This window comes from Penicillium nucicola (genome assembly GCF_028828085.1).
Source record: "Penicillium nucicola strain IBT 29836 chromosome Unknown utg000008l, whole genome shotgun sequence".
In the NCBI taxonomy this organism is placed as follows: domain Eukaryota; kingdom Fungi; phylum Ascomycota; class Eurotiomycetes; order Eurotiales; family Aspergillaceae; genus Penicillium; species Penicillium nucicola.
Window position 1 is genome coordinate 838,402 of NW_026643132.1, and position 20,823 is coordinate 859,224.

The 20,823-nt window shown below is 50.9% G+C and overlaps 12 protein-coding genes across 12 annotated transcripts; 5 read left to right on the forward strand and 7 right to left on the reverse strand.

The window, feature by feature from the left end:
- Window positions 1–94: 94 nt before the first annotated feature.
- On the reverse strand, window positions 95–711 carry N7511_007799 (uncharacterized protein; the record flags this gene model as incomplete). Its single annotated transcript, XM_057130176.1, has 2 exons — window positions 95–211; window positions 388–711. 2 exons carry the CDS (start codon window positions 709–711, stop codon window positions 95–97), a joined length of 441 nt encoding a protein of 146 aa, XP_056981959.1.
- Window positions 712–994: 283 nt separating this feature from the next.
- N7511_007800 (putative U-box domain protein) lies at window positions 995–2,087 on the reverse strand (the record flags this gene model as incomplete). The annotated part of the gene is made up of 3 exons (XM_057130177.1): window positions 995–1,228; window positions 1,361–1,898; window positions 2,005–2,087. The coding sequence occupies 3 exons, from the start codon at window positions 2,085–2,087 to the stop codon at window positions 995–997; spliced, it is 855 nt and encodes a 284-aa protein (XP_056981960.1).
- A 271-nt stretch (window positions 2,088–2,358) lies between these two features.
- On the reverse strand, window positions 2,359–2,838 carry N7511_007801 (RpiB/LacA/LacB family sugar-phosphate isomerase; the record flags this gene model as incomplete). The annotated part of the gene is made up of 1 exon (XM_057130178.1): window positions 2,359–2,838. The coding sequence occupies one exon, from the start codon at window positions 2,836–2,838 to the stop codon at window positions 2,359–2,361; it is 480 nt and encodes a 159-aa protein (XP_056981961.1).
- Window positions 2,839–4,318: 1,480 nt separating this feature from the next.
- Window positions 4,319–5,164, forward strand: N7511_007802 (triose-phosphate isomerase; the record flags this gene model as incomplete). The annotated part of the gene is made up of 1 exon (XM_057130179.1): window positions 4,319–5,164. The coding sequence occupies one exon, from the start codon at window positions 4,319–4,321 to the stop codon at window positions 5,162–5,164; it is 846 nt and encodes a 281-aa protein (XP_056981962.1).
- Window positions 5,165–5,904: 740 nt separating this feature from the next.
- Window positions 5,905–7,528, reverse strand: N7511_007803 (dihydroorotate dehydrogenase 2; the record flags this gene model as incomplete). Its single annotated transcript, XM_057130180.1, has 2 exons — window positions 5,905–7,014; window positions 7,064–7,528. 2 exons carry the CDS (start codon window positions 7,526–7,528, stop codon window positions 5,905–5,907), a joined length of 1,575 nt encoding a protein of 524 aa, XP_056981963.1.
- A 681-nt stretch (window positions 7,529–8,209) lies between these two features.
- On the forward strand, window positions 8,210–9,191 carry N7511_007804 (uncharacterized protein; the record flags this gene model as incomplete). The annotated part of the gene is made up of 2 exons (XM_057130181.1): window positions 8,210–8,395; window positions 8,463–9,191. The coding sequence occupies 2 exons, from the start codon at window positions 8,210–8,212 to the stop codon at window positions 9,189–9,191; spliced, it is 915 nt and encodes a 304-aa protein (XP_056981964.1).
- Window positions 9,192–9,541: 350 nt separating this feature from the next.
- On the reverse strand, window positions 9,542–11,511 carry N7511_007805 (uncharacterized protein; the record flags this gene model as incomplete). Its single annotated transcript, XM_057130182.1, has 2 exons — window positions 9,542–11,406; window positions 11,460–11,511. 2 exons carry the CDS (start codon window positions 11,509–11,511, stop codon window positions 9,542–9,544), a joined length of 1,917 nt encoding a protein of 638 aa, XP_056981965.1.
- Window positions 11,512–12,011: 500 nt separating this feature from the next.
- On the reverse strand, window positions 12,012–14,260 carry N7511_007806 (Retrieval of early ER protein Rer1; the record flags this gene model as incomplete). Its single annotated transcript, XM_057130183.1, has 6 exons — window positions 12,012–12,147; window positions 12,217–12,738; window positions 13,388–13,451; window positions 13,523–13,825; window positions 13,964–14,081; window positions 14,192–14,260. The coding sequence occupies 6 exons, from the start codon at window positions 14,258–14,260 to the stop codon at window positions 12,012–12,014; spliced, it is 1,212 nt and encodes a 403-aa protein (XP_056981966.1).
- A 424-nt stretch (window positions 14,261–14,684) lies between these two features.
- echA (enoyl-CoA hydratase echA) lies at window positions 14,685–15,789 on the forward strand (the record flags this gene model as incomplete). The annotated part of the gene is made up of 4 exons (XM_057130184.1): window positions 14,685–14,832; window positions 14,888–15,025; window positions 15,132–15,677; window positions 15,740–15,789. 4 exons carry the CDS (start codon window positions 14,685–14,687, stop codon window positions 15,787–15,789), a joined length of 882 nt encoding a protein of 293 aa, XP_056981967.1.
- Window positions 15,790–15,943: 154 nt separating this feature from the next.
- On the reverse strand, window positions 15,944–17,544 carry N7511_007808 (PAS domain-containing protein; the record flags this gene model as incomplete). Its single annotated transcript, XM_057130185.1, has 3 exons — window positions 15,944–16,923; window positions 17,077–17,373; window positions 17,511–17,544. The coding sequence occupies 3 exons, from the start codon at window positions 17,542–17,544 to the stop codon at window positions 15,944–15,946; spliced, it is 1,311 nt and encodes a 436-aa protein (XP_056981968.1).
- Window positions 17,545–18,204: 660 nt separating this feature from the next.
- Window positions 18,205–19,312, forward strand: N7511_007809 (uncharacterized protein; the record flags this gene model as incomplete). The annotated part of the gene is made up of 2 exons (XM_057130186.1): window positions 18,205–18,609; window positions 18,677–19,312. 2 exons carry the CDS (start codon window positions 18,205–18,207, stop codon window positions 19,310–19,312), a joined length of 1,041 nt encoding a protein of 346 aa, XP_056981969.1.
- A 461-nt stretch (window positions 19,313–19,773) lies between these two features.
- On the forward strand, window positions 19,774–20,595 carry N7511_007810 (uncharacterized protein; the record flags this gene model as incomplete). The annotated part of the gene is made up of 2 exons (XM_057130187.1): window positions 19,774–20,206; window positions 20,297–20,595. The coding sequence occupies 2 exons, from the start codon at window positions 19,774–19,776 to the stop codon at window positions 20,593–20,595; spliced, it is 732 nt and encodes a 243-aa protein (XP_056981970.1).
- Between the last annotated feature and the right edge of the window lie 228 nt (window positions 20,596–20,823).

Here is a 20,823-nt window from a genome sequence, read left to right on the forward strand (position 1 = left end):
ATCTGCGATGGAGTCCATCATGCCCAACCGAATTCACATTCATCCAACGAGGTGATTCATTTCCTTATATCGAAGCCGTTGCGCTCGAGTCAATTTACTCGCGGGTACCGTACTTGGCAATGAGGGTGTTGACGTGGGCGATGTAGAGCTGGTTGGCCTTGGAGGGGTTGTAGTCCTTGACCTTCTCCCAGGCGCCGAAGAGCTGCTTCTTCTGTAATGGTGGAAAAGGAAAAAGTCAGCGGGTGTTCGTTATTGCTTGGGGGATGCTGCTCCTGGTGTGTGTGGGTGTGTATGGCATGATGTTTCTGCCGCCACTACCACAACGAGCTCATCCAAGCTCATCCGGGCTCATCCAAGCTCCCAAACCTCGCAGCTAAATTGACATACCTGGATATCGAACATGCCGGGCTTCTCCATAACCTCAGCCTTGGAAACCTTGTAGTAGATGTAGAGATCCTTCTTCTCCAAGAGACCGGGGGAGGTCTTGAGGAGCATCACAGCCTTGGCGGCGAACTCAAAGGCCTTGTTGAGGACATCCTTGTCGGCGCCCTCGACGCTCTCGAACTCGCCCTGCTCGGCGACCTTCTCGTAAGCGGCCTTGAAGGCCTCGATGTCGATGCCCTCGGCGGCTTGTTGCACTTCGGGGGTGGTGTTGCTTTCTTTCTTCTGGGCAGACTCCAGGACAGCGATGAAGGGGGCGATTTCAGACATTTTGGGTTGATGAGAGAGTTGTGGAGCTCAGGTTGGGGATTGGAGATGTTGAGGAGGGGTTTGTTTGGTGGGGGTTTGCTGACACACTCGCCAGTTGGTCCGAGGTAAACCGTCACTTATGCAGGCGGACTATTCGGGTTTCTTTTGTGTCTTTTGTTCATATGGAGGGGAATATAAGTGACGGATATAAATGATGGATATGATAATGTGCATTGTTCTCTTATCGTTCTATCAGACGCCGCAGATGCAAGATGACGCTATGAATATCAAATGCAAATGTACTTCACCAGTCAACCGCCCATCCATTGTTCGTCAAGAACTCCTCGCAAGCAGCCTTGAGGGCATAATTGTTGCGCAAGTCGCGGACAGTCATAGGCGCACGCGTCAGAGGATCAACCCCCGACTTCTCCACGTATTTCGAGATGCCAATGCGATCAAAGCTAGTTCCAGAAGGCGTGATGACTGGATCATGCATGATCTCAAAGGTAATCCCATCGATGAGATAGTCAGGCACAACCTAGAAAGCAGCAACGTCAGCCCAGATCGTGTCATAGATATCATCTCTCCCTCATGCCTCTAATCCCACCATAGACACCAAACCAAACCAAACCAAGCCCCCCCCAAAAAGGAAAACAAGAATAGAACTCACCCTCTCCTGAACCTCCCCCTTCGAAGAAAGCGCAAAAGCCTCTCGAACATTCCGCACATTCGTCTCCGCATCAACCCTCAAAGCATCCCGATCCTCTCCAAATCCAATCTCTCCAATCTCGCCTCTCTCCAATTTCCCCTCCAACTCCTCCAGCGCCCTCTTCACATCAGCCTCGATAAGCGCCTCCACAGCCCCAAGCGTCGCATTCATCTCTCTCAACCGCCCAGTCTCCCTCGCCGCCCAGATAGCCTGCTTAGCGCGCAACACAGTGTGCGACAAGTTTTCCGTCTGGGCATTCTTCACCGCGAGACTCTGCTTGTACGCGTCAGATGCAACATCGTAGGCTTCCTGTGGGCGCTGGAGGCCGAGCAGTGCCTGGGCGAGATAATAGCTGCTTTTCAGGGCGAGAGGGTTCTTCGCGCCGTGGAGGGTGATTGCGCTGCGCGCGTCATGTTCCACATCTGCCCATTTCGTAAGGTGTATTCGGGTGATTGCGCGGTTTGTGAAGAAGCTAGGGTCTTTAGGGTTCTTTGCGATCCTGGAAATTTTAATGCGGTGTTAGTTTGGGTTGGTTCTGTTGTTGGGGTTGGGGGGTTTGGATGAGGGGAATAGGAGTGAATTCGGATGGGCCGGATGGGGCTCACGCTTGGGAATAGAAGTCTTCGGCGCCTGTATAATCCCCCTCCTTGTAGAGCTCGTTGGCCTTTGCCTTGAGCTCTTGAGCCATGATGCGTGGTTGTGGATTAGAAGTGAGCTGCGAGTCTGGAGTAGGTGGGGGGGGAGGCGCTCCACACGCAGTGCTGATCTCGAAGGATTGGGAACTTTTGTTCACGAACTACTGCGAGTCTGGAACATATATCCCCTCCCCCTGTCTACGCTACATGCTACATTTGATGGCCAGGAATCGAAAATTGGACTTTAGACAGATCTATGCTCGACCAGTCTGAAAATGGCAGTAACATTGGTATCATGCGCTGAGAAAACACTAATCAAAACGTCTAAGCAGCAGTACGGAACTGAGTTTCATAATCTGTGATGGCCTGAATCTTGGCTGCAGAGGCAGACTTGGGATCGAAGCGGTAGTTGAGCCAGTCGGAGGCCAGCTTCTTGGCCAGTTCAACGCCGATGACTCGCTGGCCCATACATAGGACTTGGGCATCGTTGCTCAGGATGGAGCGCTCGACGGAGAAGGGGTCGTGGGCGGTCACAGCACGGATGCCAGGCACCTTGTTCGCGGCGATGGCTACCCCGAGACCAGTGCCACAGATGAAGAGACCCCGGTCTGCCTTGCCATCCTTGATGAGCTTGGCTCCTTCCACAGCGGGGTGGGGGTAGGCGGTCTTGTCATCGGAGGTGTTGACGCCGACATCGATGATCTCGGCGACGAGAGGGTTCTTCTGGAGCGTGGCCTTGATGGCATCCTTGTAAGGGACACCGGCCTCGTCGCAGGCCATGACAATTCGGAGGGGAGCAGACATTGTATAGATGTGTGGAAGAGGAGGACTTGGCAAAGACGATGGAAATAGATGGTACAAGTAGAGTACAGTAGAGTAGTTGAACAAAGGAGTAGATATGATTGGAAAGTAGAGAACTGGAGCTTCAAAGAAAGACCGGATTTGGGAGACTTGGAGGGGGTTCTTATATCTTTGGACGGCAAACACTACTTTCGATCTGGTCTAGATACCAGCATCCCAATGGGCCCGTCATAGCACTATAGTGAGCCATGAGTGGTCAGTGGCAACATGAGGTTAAACCGAGGCCGGATACAACAGTCTCGTTACATGCGCCTTACCTCGTATTACACGGGATGTTCGACTCCATACACCCTATACACCTGAAACCCCCCAACTAGGCTTCTTACAGCCATCGATGTCAGTGAGCAAGGGACATCAAAGCTAGATGGCTGTGGCGTACAGTTCTGTGTCCTCTTTCCAATAGCCAAGTACAGCCAAACACCCAAAACGGCCTAGAGCCTGAATTCCCTTCCCGCCAAAAACTTGGTTCTGTGGCTCAGATACTGGGCACTTCGTATGCCTCAGTCCGAGCACGGGAAGTAGCTGACCTCATAGTATTCTAGACTACCTAGGCACTGTTAAATCCGAGGCCGAAAACCTGGCAGTCGATAGATATGCCTATAGATAGCGAATGTGAACGTGAATTGGCTCAGATGCCTAAAAAACAAGTCACTCAATGTTGGAAAGTACGTTTATCTTCCCATTGATGCGCAGGCCCAGGTCTCAGATTGCGATTTGCTCCACTTCACTCCACCTACTGCAACGTTGTTGGTTGGTTCATGGCAGTGTCAAGCAGGCTGTCGCATAACCGGTTCTGGAGAACCTACTCCGGATTTTGGATCTGCACAAAGTATGGCTTTGACGTACTTTGTATTTTTGTGTTTCCTTTTTTTTTTTAAAATTTCTAGAATTGACATTAACGTTAAGGTACTACGTAAGGGATAATGTACACAGCCTCTTTAGGTTAATTGTATACACTTGTCTGCCCGGTTTCTGCCCTGATGCTACATTGGTCGCGGTCTCGACACTGGCTCTGTCGAAGCTGATTTGTTGGTGGCTACGTGTACTCCAAATGTTTGCTATACCCCTGAACCACGGCTGAGCGTGACATCATGGTGGTCGTATCCTTGAAGCATACTGTACTGTAGACCAGGATTCGGAGCATACAGTACAGTACTTGACAGAGAACACAGGAAGAAATGCTAATGCGGGCACAAGTGAAAGAAAACGACCAACTTATATCGTTTTCTGAATAAAACGATCTCTGCAATTCCCTTGAGTCATTCATAGCAACTCACCCGAGCACAGCCAAGAGTGTGTCAAAACGCCAACCCCAGACCCGAGCCGTCTTTCCGGGGATCCCTCAATTTCCACTCTCCACTCCACAACTATACAACACCAACAACAACAACCGCAGAGCAACAACCACAACACAACCACAACAATGGAAACCACCTACCCAATCCTCCCACCCAAGCTCCTCCTCATCTCCCTAAAGATGTACTTCAGTCCAGACCGCACACTCTCCTACCTGCAAGCACTCCTAAACCCAACCAACGAAATCGTCCACCCAACCAACCGCCACAACCTCCTCCTAGCCCTAATCCCCGACTTCCTCACCATCCACCCCTGCGCCGCGATAATAAAAAGCTACGAAGAAACCCTACGCACCCAAAACCTCCCCACCACCCCGCCAGCCTTCCTCCTCGGCGCGCAAGACTGTTTCTGGGAACCGGCCGGCGCCTACACGGGCGAAGTCTCGCCCGCGTCGCTCGCAAGCCTGGGATGCCAGATCGTCGAGCTGGGACACGCCGAGCGCCGGGCCATCTTCCACGAGACGGATGCGCAGACGGCTGCCAAGGCCGCGGCGGTCTGCGCGCACGGCATGGTGCCGCTGGTTTGTGTGGGGGAGGTGACTGCGCCGGGGGCGGTGGCTTCTGAGGCGGTTGGGAGGGCGGTTGCCGAGTGTGCTGTTCTGGTGCGTGCTGTGCTGGGTGCGGTTCCTGATGCGGCGCCGGTTGTGTTTGCCTACGAGCCTGTTTGGGCGATTGGGCAGCCGAGGCCTGCTGGTGTTGATCATGTTGCTGCTGTTGTGGAGGGGATTCGGGGGGTGGTGGGGGAGAGGAAGGGGACGGTGAGGGTTCTGTATGGGGGGAGTGCTGGGCCTGGGCTTTGGAGTGAGGGGGGGCTTGGGAAGGCTGTTGATGGGATGTTTTTGGGGAGGTTTGCGCATGAGATTGGGGGTGTTCGGGAGGTTGTTCGGGAGGTTGAGGAGAGTTTGGGGCTTTGAGCTGCGTCTTGGTGTGTGTGAGTCTACGGTTGGGCTGCTTTGGGGCTTGATTTTTGCTCATTGATATCTAGGTATAGATGCTTGATACTCTGACTTTGACACCTCATATGCCAGGTGTATATCCCCTCGAACACCGAGAACTTACAGATAACTTACATATATGGTACCCTGTTCCACGCCATACAGTCCCTTGTTATGGTTATACCGGGCGAAAAATACATCATCTAGACGAAATCCGCCACAGTTCCAAAGAGGAAACGGGAAGCCCATCTGGGGATGCCGAGAAAACGAGAAAAACTGGAGTTCATTTCCCCGGTTTTCTCCACATCAGATTTGCTCAGATGATCTGATCTGTTTTTTTATAGAGATGCATGATAGGTCAGGATCTGATAGGATGTGACAGTCGCTAATTCTTTCTTTTCTTTTCTCCCAGGTACCGGTGGACTCCATTGCACGGATCGAGTAATCCGAGATGCTCTCTATACATTCCCTCTAGCCCTATTTGTTGTTACATTCGGCACTTCCCGACTGGTTCTACTCTACTGACCTACCGAACTACTGGCCCCTAGCTCATATGTCTAACCGGACAGTCTTTCGGGCGAGAAATGCACACTCGACTGCAATGCACGGGACAAGTGCAACAGTAGCTCGTATTTTCGTTCCAATATCCAATCCAATGCATGCTATGTACAGAATTCTATCAAACCAGACATCCTCTCAACGGTCAACCCATACACCGCTTATTTTTTCTGCATCTCCTCACGCAGCTCCTTCTTCACCCGCGTGACAGTACCAATGCCTCCATAAACAACTCCAGTATACATCATGGCGACAGAGGCACCAGCCTGAAGAGCCTGGCGCGCCTCCTTGCCAGTAGTAATACCACCAGAAGCGAAAATTACCTTACGCGGCAAGGTGGCCAAATCAACAGCCTTCTCGACCGCACCCTCGAGCTCGGTCGCGGGGGTATCGGGCTTGGCTCCAGCCGCAGACGAGGGACCCTTGTCCAGCAAGGCGCGGTAACGCGCGACCAGCGCGACAGAGCGGTCAAACAGCTGCGGGCCGGAATAGCCACCCGTCTCTGTCAGGGTCTTCTGCTCTGTCTCGGGGAGGACAAAGCCCTTGGGCACGGGGTCGGGCCGGCGGTTGGTGGTGTTGCCGACGATCACACCGTCGACGCCGGAGTTCCAGACTGCGTCGCAGATGCCGGCGATTTGCTCGTCGGAGTCTTCGTCCGGGCTGACCTTGACCATGACCACGGGCTTGGTCTTGCGCTCGATGTTCTTGGCGGAGCCGACGACGGCGGTCAGGATTGCGGTCAGAGGCGCGGTGGCTTGGAGATCGCGCAGGCCGGGCGTGTTCGGGCTGGAGACGTTGACGACGAGGATGTCGGCGTAGCGGGCGACGCGGTCGACGCAGTAGACGTAGTCGCGCTTGATGGCTTCGATGTCGTTGTCGGGCGTGAGCTTGTTCTTGGCGACTTGCACGGCGAGGAGCTTGCCGGGGACGAGACTGCCGGGGGGAACATTGGCCTCGCCGTCCAGGACGCGCTGCTCGGACTCATCGTGGACGCCGAACCCGGCGGCGTAGGCGAAGTCGATGACACGCTGCTTCAGGACGGCGGCCATGTGGTCGGCGCCCTTGGAGTTCAGGCCGTAGCGGTTGATCATGGCGTGTTGGGAGGGCAGACGGAAGACACGCGGCTTGGGGTTTCCATCCTGGGGCAGGGGAGTGGTGCCGCCGACTTCGACGATGGCAGGTCCGAGGTCAAGCAGCGCATCGGGGATGTCGGCGTGCTTGTCCAGACCGGCGGAGATACCAATGGGGTTGGAGATGGTGTAGCCGAAGATCTGGTGGGCTGTTAGCGTTGGTCTATCAAGTGGGTTGGTAGGGTATTACCTCTGTTGCGAGGGCTCCGTCGCTATCTGGGTTTCCACGCTCGCGCGGGTGAAGACCGTACGGGTAGAGCATCTTCAGCATGTCCACGCCCATGTGGTGCGCATCCTCCGCATCCGGGTAGAACTGCCGGATCAAAGGCACGATGCCGTATCTGTGGATGCTGGCTCTGGTGTCGGTTCCGTAGATGTAGCCCACCAGCAGAGTCAATGCCAATGAAGTGCCATACAGCGCCTTCTTGGAGCGACGGCCTGCCTTGCGGGGAATTTCCTTAGCTTCCTTTGCGGCATCTTGAGCAGCATCCTTTACGGTATCCTTTGCAGCTTCAGCCGAATCGGAAGCATATCTCTTCGCACCGGGGACCCGCTTCGGGATCAATGCCGACGGGCGTTGGGTGAAGCGGGAGGTAGGAAGGGCACGAGCCCGAGTGCTGGCTCTCCAAGCCAGTGTAGCAGCGGTGCAGGACATCTTGACCGTGGGGGGTGTGGAGATTCAATTGATCTTCAGCGGAGCCACGCCGAACCTATACTGCCGTTAGTTTTCCGATCGTGGTAGCTTGACTATGTCGCATGGGCTGGTCGAGATCCAAGCGGCTCCCGCTGGTGTCCAAGTGGAATAGCTCGGACGGGTTGATATGCACCCCGGGAAAGACTTACAATTGCAATTGAGCACGATCCGAGCTTCTCGCAGTCCCTTGCAGTTGTCAAGGGCGGATTCGGGTTCTGCTCTTTCCGGGCGGTGGCGATATTACCTGCAAAATATGGCGGTGAAGCCATATGGAGTATATCGTCTCATGCTTGATGCTCTTGTGCTATTTTGTTGTTAATGATTTTATCGGTAGAATACTTCAATCATGTCGTTTCTCCAATCCAAATTGAAAGCCTCGGATCAAAAAAACCACATAGTGTGATGATCTTTCATTTGACCTCGACCTGGTATCGGGCGCCAGGTGCTAGGACCGCCACCAACTCCCATCTCGTGTTGATACTTAACTTTCTCTTATACCCAAATATCAGAGATTTCTAACATCTCCATACTTTCAAATCCTTTCTCCCTACATAGATATCTTTACATCAACCGACACTGAGTTCTCCACTTATCTTCATTGAGCATCTCATCGACCCCAATCCAATCCCTAAAACAAAAAGAATGTCCACCCAACCTCTATCCACAGCCGTGGGATTTGATCATGTGTGCTTCGACGAAAATGAACCTTCACAAGAAAATCCACAAGAAAATCCTGCATCTTCCCAACCCCCAAATAGACATTTACAAGAAGCCCGACAAACAGACCATATAAAGCAACCCTACCGCTCCTTCAACGTATTCAAAGATGTTCGTTCACCTCCAAATCCCAGCCTCAAGTACCAACCCATAAGAACTAACGTCAACCCCATACCAGATAGCACTAGGCATATACGCCTTCAGCTTCAGTCTCCAAATCCACCCATCAGGAGGCAAAGCCCAAACACCAAGTCCAGTATACCACACGCTGCGCATCCCATGGTACAAGCAGCGTCTGTACCTCCCCAGTCCATTTGATCTCTACGCCGGAGGCACGGTAGTGCGCAGCCGAAAGGATCCCTCGCCGGACCGGCAAGACCAGCGCGCGCGGATCCGCTACCACGGCATCGAAGGCCTGTTTGGACTACATGTTACTGCGGAGTTATTCCACATGGTAGAGTCTTCGGTGTTCAGGAACGATCTTCCTGGATCTGTGGCTGTTTCTTCACACCTGGTGGAGTATTGCTCTGTTGATATTGTCCGCGAGGGTATTGGGAGGACGTATCGTGTTGAGGTTGTTAATGATGGGATTGTGAAGACGTTTTATTGGAAAGGGTCTAAGTCTGCGCTGGTTCGGTTTGATGCTCGGGGTGGGGATGGAGATGCTGGTGACAATAATGGTAATTTGAAGTTCTTTGCTGCTGATCGGCCGGATGATGTTCTGGCTGTTTGGCAGAACCGGACGGATAAACGGATTCTGGGGTCTTTGGGTGTTATTGCCGAGTTGGATGCTGAGTCGGATGGGGTTCTTGAGGGGCTCATTGTTAGTTGTCTGGCTGTGGTTGTTGCAGAGAGAATTTCTGGGCGTGGATGGCTTGGTGGACTGGGGAAATCTAAGAGATCTTGATCTTGAACTTTTTGTATCTTAACTGCTGGAACTTTAAGGTATTTATAGCAGTGGGCGATCAACAGCGGATATTGTAGAGTGAGTAGTTATAATTTATATAAATCTTACGCTCTCTTTTGGCCTTTATGTTCACTTTTTCTGACCATTGTCAATTTCGTTGACTAATTTATTCTTTTCAACTCGAATAAAAATAGAGAAAAAAGACCTATGATCTAACTCTGTTGTATCAGGACCAGGAAAAGTATGATCATGCACTAAAGCTTCATGAAACTACCATTTTTAAGCCAGTGACAGCAATGCAAACAAATGATTACCAATTTCATTGAGTAGCAGACATCGAACACCGTCTATTACTCGAGTACAAAGTACAGAAATAGAATTGACATCGTGAAACTAAGCAGAAAAGAGACCGAGTCTTTCATCCCAAAATTCTTTGCAACAACAAGCACAGGCTCATAATCCCCCGGCTCCGTACTGTTGCGAGTTCCATCCCAGCAATACTTCTTAAAGCATTCTCTGCAAACTCCAGGCACCTGGGTCCTGGTTCGATCAAAAGACCGACTAAGAATCGCGCAGCCGGCGCATGTCGACCAGTCCCAATAACCTTTTCTTGTCCCATTTCCCATTGTCATAACATTGTAGCCGTTTTCAATCATATCGTCTCGTTCGGCAATGGAGTATTCCATCTGGAACGTGGATTTGTTGGAAAGCATGGTGTAGGGATGATTCGGAACATACACCACGAGTGGAGCTGGACCGGTGAGGTTGGCAGTATTACAACCGAAGAATGTTGGACGTGTGTTCAAGCCGAGATTGAGAAAGGTGTTGATGTCTGGGATGCTTGGGAAGGCAGTTCCATTCCCGATTCCCGAAGAGTTGAGACTGCGTTCATAGGTTGCCACGAGAGGGCTGCCGCTCGGCCAATTGTTCTTTGTACTTGCTGATGAGTCTACAGCAAATATCACGTCAACACCGCGGACAGGTTGGATCAGTGGGTGAAGTGGAAGGTTTTGTTTGTCTTCTCCGCCGTCGACCACATTGAGGTTGGGGGTATGTCTGTATGCAATCGTGGCTTGTTGATAGTTGTAGAATGGATTTGGGGAATAAACGGCAATGTCATCGCTGTTTTCTCCAAGGTTCTGAAGAATAACAGCAAGAAGTGATTTGAGTCTCTCGGGTAGATCTGTAGTGTTCAGCCGGAGGATGAATTGATTAAAGAGCGTGGAGGATGTTCCCATGATAAATCCAGCATTGTCGAAGCCTTCAACGCAGACATCAGAAGATACCTTGCCACTGTCAAACCGAGACCCGAGATACTTCAAAGGCACGAAGCCAAAGATTGATGGATCAAAAGTGCCAAACTCCCAAGGGTTGATCTCATAAACAGTGGAGTTGCTTCCGACGAGTGTTTCGCCTGGATTTCGCCCATCGGCAACCAACAGAGGCAGGGGCATCTTTCCCTGTTTGAAGTCATCTGTCAATGCAATGGAGGACCATGTATATCCCGGACCCCCATCCTCGGCGTCTATAAGCTGATAGGACAATGCACGACCCCAGTAATCCGTCAAAGAGATATTAAAGCCCGCTTCCTTCTTCCATGAAACCAGCTCGGCCAAATCGTGGTAGTATTCTGCGGTGTGCCATGCGCCAAGTCCTTTTCTTGCCGGTCCCTTGATGATAGTGTTCTGAAATTTCCAGATCCTGTGGTGAGCTTGTAAATCGGAAATGGTGGTGAAGTTGTTGACATAGATTGAACCCAGTAACCACCCACCGCCAGACAAGCCCGACAAGTATGTGGCTGACTGAAGCACACCACCAAGATGGCCCATTTGGGTTGTTCCGGGAGTTCGGCTATCAAGTGCTTTTAGTGCACCTGCTCCATTGGTCAAAGCTCGGTATCCTCCCCCAGAAATGGCAATTCCCAGGTTGGGAATGTCGGAGATGGTTGAAGAGTGTGACTCAATGTAAGAGACCGCATCGAAGGAACTCATGTTGAGATGGGCAAAGAGTGCTTTCAGAGCAGGGACTGTCTCTTTCTTTCGAATTTGAAGCCATCTTGCTTCATCGACAGATAGTCTGGCTGCATTACGAACGACAGGCTTGCTGGCAGGGCAGGTGATGTTGGCTGGTGTGTACCCGCTGGGGGCATTAGGCAGGGCTCGTGACTGGACCGAATTGATTTCATGATTGAAAGACGGAGCAAGCGCCACAATTCCTGGCGATCATATTGTTGTCAGTAAGATTGTTCTGTCCCGGAAGTTGACTTACCAGGAACCAGGGCTGCAGAGAGGCAAAGACAGAGAACGAAAGTGAGCCTCATAACGGACTTCGAATCTTCTATCGAGATATTCGACAAAAGAAAGAGTGCGCGAGAGACATTAAACAAAGTTGAAGTTGTAAGAGAGTCAGATCGCACAAAGATAGCCATAGAGAGGCGTGACACAACACACTAATCGGGCAGGTACCTCCAGGCAACGATGTCAGGCGAGATTTTATGAGGAGAACTAGGAATAATTCCTGGCTACTTATTTGTTACAGAATCTGGGATACAAGGACTCATTATGCAAGACTGTGTGGCTTTTCCAATCTTTAATAAACAGTTATAACATGGAAGGTAGATGGCACGTGATGTGTCTCGCCCTACTTCGACAGCTTAAATTCCTTAAAGATACGAGACTATAAGGCCACAGTCCATCAATACAATGAAAAAGACATCACCGAGATCAAATTAATACAGAGATAAAATTTCCTCGAAGCGTAAAACTAGAAGAGTATTCTCGCAAAGTATGCGATAATGTAGTACGAAACTCCGAGCCAAACTCAAGATCCATGGCAAGAGCCCTCCTGCCACCCAGTCATACCACGAGAGAATCTCCCAAGCAGCATCTCCCCACACAAAGCCCCCAGCAAGACAGTAACGAACACGCCAGGGTTGAAGCTCATGACACCCAGCATCCTGCGCAGACAAAAGTCAGCAAAACATACCCAAACCCAACAGACAGCTATCGAAGTAAGCCCGACTCACAGAAGATACCCAATCAAAGCCCGAGTAAGCTCAAGCAATCCCCGTACTCCGTCCATCCGAAGAGACCATCTTCCACTGGCCCTCCAGGAAGGAAGACCCCAGTTACAAGACCACATCCTCTGCAAAGCACCTCTGTCAAGGAGATGGGTAGTCGAATGTCCCGACTGATCATCGTTGTAAGCAACCGGTAGTGTCTCCTCGATATCGATATCTTCATTCTCGCCTCCGTTGACGCGCATGTAGGTGGTTAGTGGGCTGAGCTTTGCTTTGTGGGTGTTGCGTCGTGAATGCATGGCCGTAAGCTTCAGAGTTGGCGGGACGAGACTGGGTTGGGACCATGATTGCTCGAGTTGGAACTTTAGTGTCCCGAGGAAACGGTTGAAGATTGCGAGGAGGAAGAAGAGGAGTAGGGCGAGGATGTATTGGGTTGGGGTTGAGGTTGTCCAACCGGTGAAGAGGACTGTGATTGTTGTGGAGGACGAGAAGGTTGATGCCATGTTCATGTTCGTGTTCATACTCATGCTTGGCGAGGTGGTTGGGTCCTTGTTTAAGTTGTCATCCATGTGGGAGTGCGAGTGCGAGTCCAGATGGGTGCCCATGGCTTGATATCATTCCCAGAGATGTTGGGGATGGAAGTGCGGGAATAATGGACGATGAGAAGTCGTGGCCGTGATGGAATCAACGACAATAGACTTGGGCGTGAATTGGGATTTTCAGTTAAAGATTTAATGCTCTCAAATTAGATCGTAGAAAATTGCCGCAAATGCGCTCACCCGATCAGGTTGTTGTCTCAGACTATTTCCGTATGCAAGTCAAGTGCATAAGTACCCTGCAGGACAGTTTCAAGCACATATAAATCCAGAAGCCAGACGTTCGAGTGCATACATAGAAGTCGAATCATGACTTCAAGTCTAATCATATTTCACAAGTGAAGAATACCGGACCAAACGGCTACCGTCTAAGCAAAGCAGTGATTATAAAAACAAAAACTGAAGAAATTCATAAAATGGATCGCCATGGGCCCGTCCAATGCTTCACCTCATTTCATATCGTGTGTCAGTCCCGCCAAGTCAAAACTCGCATACAATACACAGAATCATAGGACAGTCGTGGATATAGAGACAGTGACAGCAGGGAGATTAAGAAAGTATGATTTTATGAACGACCGTACCGTGTCTTTCCAAAAGAGAAAGGCACGTAGCGGTACTTGATCATGTGCTGGATTTGTCGTCGCACTGGGTATAATTGTTAGCAAGGTATCCACGAAAGATAAAAGGACAAAATAAGTTTAGATTGGGAAACGTACTCGTCAGCACAAAGAGGATAATCCAGTAAACAACCAGCACGGGCCAGAAGACGGGAATATCGAAGACGGAGAACCAGCAGCAGACAAAGCCAATGGTGATAGCCTGGGTAGCCGAGTGCCAGAACTTGAACTCCGGTAGGCGGCGAATGAAAGGTCGGAACTCCTCGTCCTTCTTGGTGGGGAGGCTGGGGGAGCCCGCGTCACCGTCCTCGAGGCCCTCGTCCTGGGTGAGGGAGGGATCGAACTTGGGAGTCAGGAAGGCGAGGAAGAGGTTCAGAAGGTAAATTCCGAGTGTGTAAGCGACTGCGGCGCAAGATGATCATGTCAGCGGTTTGTTTGTGCCAAGGTTCCTGGGGCTTCCATTGGATGCCATCTCGCATTGTGTTTTCCGGGGAAATTGTTGCATTTCAGAATCACGCAAAAGAATCAGGGGCATCGTACCGATGTACCAGCCCTGCGCGAAGACAATGCGCAGGAAGAACAAGAACAGGAGAACACCGGAGCCTACCCAGCGGTAGGTTGTGTATGGGGTCGAGGCATCGAGATAGGCTTGGTATTGCTAATGTGAAAAGCGCAGATTAGCATGCTGTTCTGACTGTTCTTGCGAATTCGAGGAATGAAGGAATCGAGAGCATGGCGCAATGTCCTTGCCCCTCATGGAACACTCACCCGGGTCAATTTAGAGGTGTGCGCGGTCATGGCCGTGAAAGGCGACTGGTCGGGCTCAGGAACATCCATGATGAAGAGAAGACGTTACGTAGCGGACAGATGAATGCCACCAAAGAGAAAGAGAGGAGGGAAAAAGGAAAGAAATGCGATATTAAGATAAGCTGAAACCAGACATTCCGGAGGAGAAAGGCACAGGCTCAGGAGCAGAAAAGTGTCCACTGGCCCCTGACCAATCAGGCTTGAGACAATGCCCCAGCCACTCAGGAACATGTGACCCAAGGCAGGTGACATGTGGCTATGCTGTGGCCAGACACGCTAGCTACTTTGGGATGGCTTAGTCACTACACGTGAGCCTCGGGACGGCTAACTTCGGCGCTCGGTCGCGGGGAAACGGAGCTTCGATGATGTTATGCCAGAGCCGAGTACTACTTCACTCTTTTGTTCTTCAACCCTTGCGATTTACTAAGTACTAATAAAAACTTCATAACTCACAATGTTTGCAAACAAATGCGCCCGCTTGGCTACCTCTAAGACAGCTGTCCCTTTGACCTCATATCTAGCTCGAGTCCGGGGATATTCTTCAGCTGCTGGTAGCTATGAGCACATCCTCACCTCGACTCCCAAGCCGGGTGTTGGTCTAAGTATGTATCCGGTATACCTGCATATTTTCAATTTCAATATTGACCGCTTTTACAGTCACCTTGAACCGTCCCAAAGCCCTCAATGCCCTCTGCACACCACTCTTCAAGGAGCTCAACGAAGCCCTGAGCAACTACGACAATGACCAGAGTATCGGCGCAATCATCCTTACTGGCAGTGAAAAGGCTTTTGCCGGTATGTAAAGTCATTTAATAACCACACCTCAATGCCACCCAACACCAATTTCTCCATCATAATTCGCCAATCCCAACCTCCAACCCCAAAACTAACAACCACCCAGCCGGCGCCGACATCAAAGAAATGGCCCCAAAGACCTTCGCAGATGCCTACAACGAAAACTTCATCGCCCCCTGGTCCCATCTAGCAAACGCAATCCGCAAACCAGTAATCGCCGCCGTATCTGGGTACGCCCTGGGCGGCGGTTGTGAGCTAGCACTGATGTGCGACATTCTTTACTGCACCGAGAAAGCAACGTTCGGTCAGCCCGAGATCAAACTCGGCACAATTCCCGGTGCAGGCGGTTCGCAGCGTCTGACCCGCGCCGTTGGCAAGAGCAAGGCTATGGAACTCATCCTTACTGGCAAGAACTTCAGTGGTAAGGAGGCTGGGGAGTGGGGTGTTGCTGCTAAGGTTGTTGAGGGTGGTAAGGAGGAGTTGCTTGAAGAGGCCCTCAAGACTGCCGAGACTATTGCTGGGTATAGTCGTGTTGCTGTTGTTGCTGGGAAGGAGGTTGTCAACAAGAGTCAGGAGTTGTCGCTTAAGGAAGGGGTGGAGTATGAGCGGAGGCTTTTCCATGCTTTGTTTGGAAGCAAGGATCAGAAGATTGGTAAGTTTATTTCGTCGGATTATGGATGATTTGTTTATGCTTATATTGTGTCTTCTTTCTAGGTATGACTGCTTTCGCTGAGAAGAAGAAGCCCGAGTGGTCTCATGAGTAGATAGATATGTTGCTGTATTGATAGAGAGCTGGCTCTTTTGATTGCCTGAATACATACAGTGCATGACGCTGGGGATGCAGAAGGAATGATAGTACAATTGACATAAACCCGAACCATCTGAATGACTCCCAGCTCTTATTCGCGAAAAAGCATCCTAGCGTGAATCGTCAAGATCCATCTTATCCTCTGGCCGAGCGTTGCCAGTCGGGGTTCCACACTTGTACTGCTCCAAGCCGCGATTGATCCCAACAATTCCCCACGCGAAGACAGCCACATCACGGATCGTATCCATAAGACGGTACGAATGAGGACCTGTTTCTCCAGGGCCTCCAGCCTTGTCTTGTTCGGACACAGAGCCATACACGGAGTCCGATGCGCTACCAGAGCTGCGGTCCATGTCATCACGGCACATAGTAGAGACCTGTTCAGGGAGAGGGGTTTCGTGGACCGCCTGCCTAGGCGCAGGATCTCGGCACAGAGTGCCCGTCACCTCTGGGCGAGATGGTCGCATAATGGCAGGGTGAGAGGGGGTGTATGACGGCGTGCCGTAAGAGAAGACCGGCTCAGGGGCCCACGGTGCTGCAAAGATACCATTGGTATAGACGGGAGCTGGCTCGGGGACTGCAGGGACCGCGGGAACCGCAGGGGCAACAGGAATGGGGGCACGGGCTCGGCGCAAGATGACAACGAGACCGTCTGAGGTACAAGAAACGACCGCCTCCAGCTCAATCGGAGGAACTGCTCCAGCCGCTTCCAATCCGAGACCGGATCCATGTACGTCTTGGAGAGGGTTGCGGAACCAGAATCGGAGGTAAGCGATAGAGTCGTTCCTCTTCGCACCTTCCAGACATCTCACTGCATCTCCCAGACATTCTTCTTGAATGCAGTAGTAAAAGCTCTGGGAAATGAGCGCATTGGGACTGAGGCCCAGGATTTCTGATACTCCGCTTGTAGCGTACATGATCGTCGCAGTTCGAGTGAAGCGGTTCACAAACATGGCTGCGCGGGGCTCGTGGAGCGGCTCTGTCAACCGCTGGGAGAATTTGTTGGATATCCATGTAAGCATGTGGTAACGAGGATCATTGGGCGACGAATTGAAGAGCTGGCGGACGATAGGCGCATCAACAGCGCGTTCTAAACAATTGGAGGTATATTAGTAGAATAATCGAAAGAAACGAAAAGCAACCGGAACTTTGGGATATATCCAGCCTGGTAGAGCAAAGCTGCAAACAAAAATCGCCCAAAAAAAGGCTACTTTCTGTTCATATAAAAACGGAAATGACGTACTCTGACTTCCATGTCCTCGACCGTAAACAGTAGTACTTGCGATCAACACATCGTACACCACGGTAAAGACACACTCGCAGCCCACCCAGGAGCCATTCTTATGCCGAATCGAACAATAATTCAAGACAGCTGCCTTATCCAATCGAACCCCGCGACCATGGATGGATCGGGCAAACGGCAGTTCCTGGGGGTGGAAATACTCCCAGCACGAGCGATCGAGAACTTCATGAGGTTGGTAGCCCAGCACCACCTCTATGCTGCCCGACGCATAGCGAATCGAGGCATCCCGGGAAAGGTCTAGAGCGATGTTAGTGAGCACGGACAGAGACTGGGATCGATCGATCGGGAGCGGAGAAAGACCTGCCGTGGATCGTGATGAAAGTGGTGTCCATTTTCCGGCGTTTCTGCACTGCAGAATAGTGGAACCCACGCACTGTGAAGAAAGCGAAGAGAAAGACGATCCAGCATCGGAGTGGAGAAGAAGTCAAGAGGGGAAAATTAGGAAGTTTTGACGGAGCATCCACAACGGCTGTCAACCAGGGATCGGAGGGCCCTTTGTCAGGCACGTTTGGACTCCGTTTCAGGCACTCGAACTGGGAGATTACAGACGTACGAGGAGCTCTGCAATTACCGAAAGGACTGAAAGGACCGAAATATGTGCCTTTAATCTTATATCCCTTTTCTACTTGCCATACATCGCATTCTACGAAGAACGGGACCTATGACGTGACTGAGGTGCCTGAGGTGCCTGAGGCTGAAGATCAACCTGATCTTTTCGGTTAGCGTATCTCACGCCTATCATTTATACAGTAGAAAACCATAGACCAAATGCAACTGATCAAGTGGACAACCATGACTTTCAAGAGCTGATTCACTGTTACCTCCCAACAAACTTGTCTCATCGATCACCCCTGAGCAGCTTATCTCTTTGATGACATGAAGATTTCCTAAACAGGCTAGACAAGAATGCAAGGTATAGCCAATCGAATCAGACCCTGGCAGCAGGCTTCCATATCCCAAAGCTTAACACATGGATGCCCAAGTCCTTCGAAGAACGGAAACTAAAATTTAAGAATTCGATATCTAAGATCCAAAAAGACTTTCCAACTTCCCATTCTCCTACCCAACATGTCCATACGTTCTAGAGTCCCCTTCCAACTCTCGGGCCGCTATGCTGAGAACAATCGCTGGGAGATCTTGGCCGGCCCCGGTGACTCGCGCGTAACAGGAGAGCAGGTCATCAAAGACGAAGACATAGTCAGTAAATGGACTGACAGGGTCGTGCTAATTACCGGCGTCTCATCTGGCATAGGTGTCGAGACAGCTCGCGTATTAGCATCAACCGGAGCCACTGTATTCGGCACAGCTCGCAATCTCACAAAGGCAAAGGAAGCCCTGGGACCCTCGCTCCTCGCCAGCGGCCGTGTGAAGCTTCTATTCATGGATCAAACCGACCTGTCTAGTGTCCGTGCCTGCGCTAGAGAATTTCTCAATCAAAGCTCTACGCTGAATATTCTTATCAACAACGCGGGTGTAAGTTAAGTTTACTATAATAGATCCACCCCTAGCACTACTACTCCGATCTCACCATATGAAATAGGTAATGAATACCCCCGAAGGCCATACCAAGGATGGATTCGAGCTGCAGTTTGGAACGAATCACTTATCGCATTTCCTCCTCTTTTGTCTTCTCAAAAATACTTTATTGGAAACTGCCCATTCCACGAAAGTTGATTCCCGTGTCGTCAACGTTTCCTCGGCAGGACATCGATACAGCCCTGTCAACTTTGACAACATCAATTTTGACGGAAACTACAACGGCTGGCTTGCATATGGGTCTAGCAAAACGGCCAATATCTACATGGCCACGCAGATCGAGCGCTTATACAGTGCACGGGGTCTTCATGGGTTCAGTGTACATCCCGGTGCGTTTGTGAGTCCAAATCTTCAGAGGCATTCACAGGAGGAGATGAAGGCTGTTATGGAAGACAAGCGGGCGCAGGTATATCTGTCAAGTATGGAGCAGGCTTGTGCTACGACTGTATATGGTGCGGTGTCGAGCGAGTTGAGTGGAAAGGGTGGGTTATATTTGGAGGGGGCGTCTGTTGCTATTCATTCGGCGCCTTCTGATGGAGATGCGCTTGAGTATGGATTTAGTAGTTGGGCTTTTGATGAAGCGAAGGAAAAGGAGTTGTGGAAGCTGAGCGAGTCGTTGGTTGGGGTTAAGTGTGACTAGGAGTCCGTTTTATGTATGCTGGTAGGTAACCTGGCTGCTCCGGGAAGATGGACATTTCAGCTTTCAGACTTCCATTGATTATCACAGCGATAGACGATCAGCTATTTGGGCATTGAGCAGGGTCGTTCTGTAAAAAAAAACCATTTTGCGATGTTAGGATGTTTGAAGACTAAAAATAGTGAAGTTATTTAAAAAGTGCCATCCAATTCTGCTAACGGCTCGAACACTCGCGTCTCACCATTGCGGACTCATCATCTTTTGGATAAGATTCCGTCCTTGGCAGCTGCTATAAATCCCCTCGAGAAAGAGTATCAGTAAACAGAGGGATCCGCGATGAGGCTCAACAAACCCGAAAGGCCGAAACTCCGCCGAAACCCCATGGACTTTCACATCTTTCGTACTTGAAGATAAAAAGACCCAACCCTCAGCTTCTCTTTCTTCACAATCCAAGTCCTAGAAACATGCCCACCCACCACCACATCCTCTCACTAGTATTCAACGAAATCGAGGCTCTCGACCTCTTCGGTCCTCTAGGCGCCATCATCCCCCGAAGCGACTATTACACCGTCCAATTCGTGAACTTGCACAACTACACCCCACCCCACGGTATAGAAACATCCATCAAGAATGGAGTCGGCCTCGCAGGGACCATCACCATGGCCGAAGCACTGCGCAAAGACTACACCTTCGACACCCTCTTCATCCCAGGCGGATTCGGCATGATGCCACTAGTCTGGGACCCGATGCTAATGCAGCAAATCGGCCAACTAGTCGACCGCGCCGCCAACGTCTTCACCGTATGCACCGGGTCGATTTTGCTCGCTGCTACAGGCCGTCTGGACGGGCGTCGGGCTACTACCAACAAGCGGATTTACGACGATGCAACTCCCAAGCGTACGTTGAGTCATTTACATCCGCTTTCAGCCCCTCCGCCTAAGAAGATAAATCTTAAAAGTAGAACTGATGACTGTTTATATTCTCTAGATCCAGATGTAAAGTGGCAAAGGCGCGCTCGCTGGGTCCAAGATGGGAAGTTCCTTACTTCGTCGGGCGTTACGGCGGGAATTGACGCGGGGTTTGCTTTTATTGCGAATACGTACGTCGCGCCTGAGGATCGTCTGACTCAGGTGCAGGATGTCGATGCGCGCGGAGAGGCGACCGCGGTTCCTGGTCATGTTCCCGAGAAGGCTTTGGAGTTCGCTCATATGACGGCGTTTAGGCTGGAGTATCGCTGGCATTCGGATCCTACTGATGATCCTTTTGTTGACTTGCCTACTGCTTGAATGGTGGCTCTCATTATCTTGAAGAAGTGGTTTCAATAGTGTCTGATTGATGAACGATTTCCATATTTATTTCGTGTTTTGATCAGAGGAGATGTTTCTTTTGAGTTTCTTTTTAAAAGGGTTTAGGGCAACTTGAGCTTCTTTAAGAAGAAGTGGTTATCACAGAGTCTGAATTGGGTCGCCTTCACGAAGACATCTGGGCACTTTATCTAAGTATAGCCGGACATG